Raw genomic sequence first — 5193 nt, forward strand, 5'->3', positions numbered from 1 at the left:
CGACCCCCCCTCCTCACCCACCCCTTACCACCCTCGCACCCCCCAAAAAAAATTTAGGTTTGTTTTTAAAAACTATTTTCAATTTCAAAGATTATTTTCTACTCTAGTAAAATTAAAGATATTTCTAAAAAATATTTTTTATTCATAAATCAGACACTAAAAATCTTTTTCGAAAAATATTTTCTACTCACCAATCAAACATGAGAAAACTTGTTTTCCAGAAAAACATTTTCTAGGAAAACATTTTCCATGGAAAACATTTTTCCTTCATAGCAAACACACCCATAGTGAACACAACTAAAATTCATTGTCATAGTGAAGTATTAACTTCATTATTCAGATAGATCAAACCAATTTCAGAATGAAGAAGCAAGGCTAGAAGTTAATCCTTCTCTTAAATAAATAATATATAAAATATGAACCTGTAAATAAGACCAAGAAGGTAATGCCCAGCTGCACCATTTGGAACCTACACAACAACCAGTTAGCTATAAATTAAAGAAACATGTCAATGGCTAACAAGAATAAAATAACTGGAGATGACAATACTATAAAATCTGCAAAGTAGACAGATATTTGGAAGGATGGTTTTTACGACTCTACCTCTGCAGTTGGCTCATTAGGAGGGCAAAGTGCTGTCTCAGCTTCAGTGAGAAGATCCATCTGAAAGCATGATAGTGCAAACAAGTAGCGGGATTGAGCCATACTTGTCCCTTCATATAAAAATTTAAAAAGGGATGATTATGAGCATAATCTCAAGGTCAAGTGTTATCAAAAATCGGAAGATAATAGGGATGAAAAAAAAGATATTGCAACACAAAAATGCAGTCATATTGTCTGAAAATACGACACGCACCCTTGAGAAGATGATATGCAGCATAAGCCTGTTGGTTGTGCAGGTAGCAGCCAACTAAAAGCTTCATATTTGTCTGCAATGGGCATAGTACATTATAGGAAACAAGAGAATTGACCAACTTAAGAGATTTCAACAGAAGTGCGTTAAACCCTCACATTCTTGAGTCAAATTCCACTAAGGGCAACAAGAAACAAAAAGTGAACTCCAAGAACATAAAATCTGTATAAACGACAAATTGAGTAATACATATGTTTACAAGGACTAATGAAGTGAAAACAAAAAAGTGTGGAGTACCTCAGAGGGGAACTCGGCACAGAGTCGTTCACACATGAAAATGGCGTTGTGGTACATAAAATGGCCAAGACTGTTTTGCACAGACTCAGTTAGTAGGGTTTCCATTGATATTTGAACTCGAATTCAAAGAGAGCCGAGGTTAGAGAGGGAGAGGCAAGAGAGAGAGAGAGAGAGATATTCAATCTTTCAATTTCAATTTGAGAGAAAAGGGTGCTACATTTTCTCCACCCACCGTACGTCCTCTTTTACCCTATGTTCACCAAAAAAGAAAAAAAAATTAAAAAGAATTACTCCCTCCGTCCCATTTTATGTGGCACCATTTTCTTTTTGGTTAGTCCCAAAAAGAATGTCACATTTCCTTATATGGTAAGTATTTAAATGTACAATTCCTCTTTTACCCTTATTGGTCTCACTTAATCTTAAAATAATACTCCAATACATTTATGAGGAGAGAAAAAAGTAAGCCTACTTTTTAAAGGACAATTTAGTAAACATTTCAAAATCTTCATTTAATTCTTAAACTCCGTGCCCGGTCAAATGTTGCCATATAAAATAGAACGGAGGGAGTATTAATAACTGAAAACAAAATGGCAATGGGGCTCACCTCAAGCGGGGCGGATTTGTCCTATAGCAGTCTAGGTGCAGGGCAGAGAGGCTTAAAATAATTTTTTGAAATTCTTTTTCAAGATAGGTTACGGGTTTTACAAATCATTTTCTTAATACGTTATTAATTTTACGTTTTTGGTCCTATTACTAAGTTATTTTGTGAAAATGTCAGGAATAGAGTTAGCCCAGGAAGTAAAGTATTTACAGCTCGCTGTAAGAATTTATATGTATTAACAACAAAACACAAAATAACAGAAAAAAATAAGATAAATAAGATCAAAATAGAAAATCCTTTTGAACAAATTGTGACAGTAATAGATAATAATGATTACAGTTACAAAGAAATAGATATAGAAGAAGATTTAGAAATAGTAAGTGATAGGATTAGTACATCAAAAAGAATAAAAAACACAGATAAAATCAAAAATACGTCTCAACCCCAAAGAAAATCAGTAGAATATCAGATGATAAAAAAGATTGAACCATACCATTACTATATAACTGGAATAATAGAATAAAGAAAGCATATTATCATAATAATGTCACGACCCGATTTCTCAAGTCATGATGGCACCTACCATAACCGACCAGTAGGTAAGCCAACCCGTAACCCGGAATAACAAGTAATGGGTCTGAAGGTAGAAACTAAACAAGAGTAGGCAAATAATAATATAAACAGGCGGAAGCAAACCAAAAACATATATACAATTAAAGATCCCTCCCAGAATCTGGAAGTCACTAGTATAGAGCTACTAAAAAAATGAGTACAAGTCCCAAAAGGGGATAACAGAGACTGGACTGTCTCGAAAGGAGAAAGACAAGTCTATATATACAGATGGAGACTGAAATAGTACAAAACGCCATGTGCTCACCCCCGTCTCCGGATCAGTCTGCTCTAAGCTCGATCAACGATGGCTACTAGTGCACGGACCTGCATCACGAAACAGATGCAGAGCGTAGCATGAGTACCGAAACAACAGGTACCCAGTAGGCATCATAGGCCGACTGAACTTGAAAAGTAAAGGTAATATGAAAAGAAGGAATACACAAATCGAGGTCAAGAACAAAATCTAACTAGCAAAGGAATGCACACGAGTGTACAAAGAACTAACTAAAGTAATCTATAAGCTAATTACACATGACTGGACCCCATAAGCCCAGAAGGTACACTCGTGCGCAAGTTAAATAAAAACCCGAATGGACCCCCGTAAGCCCGACGAGTACACAGAATAGCTAAAACTAAAGAGAATGGCATATAAGAACCCAAGAACGAAGAACATCGAACCAGAACCTCAACTCTAATTAGTAGAACCTAACAGTACGGAGGCCGGACCTCGAACCGAATGATCACTAGAAGTACCCAAGTAACCAATCACAATTATCAAGTATAAGAGGCCGGAACTCTAACCGAATGCTCTATATAAGTATCTGAGCAATAGAGGCCGGAACTCTAACCGGATGCTCTATATAAGTATTTGAGCAATAGAGGCCGGAACTCTTACCGGATGCTCTATATAAGTATTTGGGCAATAGAGGCCGGAACTCTAACCGGATGCTCTATATAAGTGCTAATGTAGCTGCTGAAAGAGTCTCAATCGATCTATTCTCATAAATATCCGTGGATTGCCGTCCACACCTAGCCAATCAATGAAAGTCCTTGGAATCGAATCGACAATCAAATTCAAATCGCGAAGCAGAACTAATGTCGCCGACGTAACTCTTGAAGTTGTAACATCGGAGAAATAAGGATAACTATCATCGGAGAAAACGTATCGCCTAGCTAAGGCCCAAACTATCAGGCTCAAGTCTTCTACATCAGTCTACAAGGATCTAAGTCAATCGAGCGACGTCGGGACAAAACTAAAGCCTATCGGATCCGAATCATGTATTTCTAAGGCAAGTCCTAGTCAAACCTAAACTAAGGCCCAAATGCTTCAACAAATAGTAAATTAAGAATGCAAGCACTCCACATAGCAAGGAGGGTCAATTAATAACACAAAGCATGCTCACAGTTACCCGATAATTCTCGAAATAGGCCGAAAACATGATGTCCAAACACCTATGCATGATTCAATAACAACCCAACCTAAATCCCAACTAATCAACATGCATCTACATTCTCAAGCTCAATCTAGGAGATGGAAACCGTAGCCTACTTGTAAGCCGATCACACGCGCTCCAAAATTACTTCTCAGGAGCTTTTCCTTTTCAAACGTCCTCGAAACGCTGCCCCGCTATCAAAAATAGAGTCATAACGTTATTATGGTCGTTTAGACACCAAAATCACAATAAACGGAGATGGATCAATTTTGGAGTCAAAACGGGAATCGTGGGACCCGCGCTGGAAATTTCGGAATTAACCCCAAAAGTGGGTCCTAACTAGTTCCCCCAGCTCATATCCCAAAATGGAACACAATTCGGGGCTTGGGAACAACACACTATCAACGTGCAACCAAAACCCAAATTACACTAAAACGGAACAACAATAGCAGCAGCTATTTACACGAAAATATCAGAAACGATGGTCCAGATGCTGAAACCAATCACACCATGATGATCCTCACGAAAAACCCCACAATCTAGGCTTTTGAATCACCATATTCGCACCTAAAATGACCACGAAATCACCTTCTAAATTTTCCCAAAAAAATGAGCTCGAAATGAGCTAAGACAGCAGTTAAAACACAACTTTTACCTCCAATAAAAAGTTAAATACGAAATCTAACCATGCCAACGCGTTCTCCTTGAAAAACCACTCAAGATAGCCCCAAGAATCACCGAAATCGGATCTGAAATGACTAAAATATCAAGTCTCAAAAATTCCCAAAATCAAGTTCACAAAAAGGGTGTAGCAGCAGGTATTTTACGAAAATTACCTCAAACGGGTTTTTTTTTTGCACTTACCGCAGATTTTCTTGCACTTTTCCCAAAACTAAAAACTCCGACGGGGTGCTTCGAACTCGTTCGGAACCCCGTGTACGCAAACGAGATATGCAACCACGCCAAATTTGACATTCCGGACTCAACGACGCAGTCAAAATTTCCATAGGAGGTCATTTCAATAAAAAGTGGGTCCCACTTCCAAAAGCCTTTTTAAGTCAAAACCCACAAAAGGGCTCGGAAAGATATCAAAAACCTCCAAACACAAAAGAAGGGTCAATCTAGACCAAACTTGACATTCCGGAGCTAACCGCGCTGACGGAATTTTCATCTGAGCACATTTTCCAAGAATGTTGACCAAAGTCAACCTTAAGCCAAATTTCAAAGGCTAAAACGCCTAATCGCACCGACTCGCACTGAAAACCTCAAGAGTCATGCCGACCATGCTACTAGCCTAAAATGACCCTTCCGGAGCTGATGGAATCGTCAGAATTGGATTCCGATGTCATCTTCTTGAACTTTTGATCGAAAATGTTCGTTCAAGATTCGTAAGCTCC

The 5193-nt window shown here is 38.2% G+C and overlaps 1 protein-coding gene across 1 annotated transcript in view; it reads right to left on the bottom strand.

Annotated features, from left to right (window-relative positions):
• LOC125859892 (cell division cycle protein 27 homolog B-like) overlaps window positions 1–1297 on the bottom strand; it is a 6060-nt gene extending 4763 nt beyond the window's left edge. The window contains exons 1-4 of the mRNA XM_049539742.1: window positions 1151–1297; window positions 857–929; window positions 604–713; window positions 423–469 (exon numbers count right to left, since the gene is read on the bottom strand). Of these exons, the coding sequence (XP_049395699.1) occupies window positions 423–469; window positions 604–713; window positions 857–929; window positions 1151–1255 (335 nt within the window). The 5' untranslated portion in view covers window positions 1256–1297. The remainder of the gene's footprint in view (window positions 1–422; window positions 470–603; window positions 714–856; window positions 930–1150) is intronic.
• Between the last annotated feature and the right edge of the window lie 3896 nt (window positions 1298–5193).

This window comes from Solanum stenotomum, chromosome 3 (genome assembly GCF_019186545.1).
Source record: "Solanum stenotomum isolate F172 chromosome 3, ASM1918654v1, whole genome shotgun sequence".
Lineage (NCBI taxonomy): Eukaryota > Viridiplantae > Streptophyta > Magnoliopsida > Solanales > Solanaceae > Solanum > Solanum stenotomum.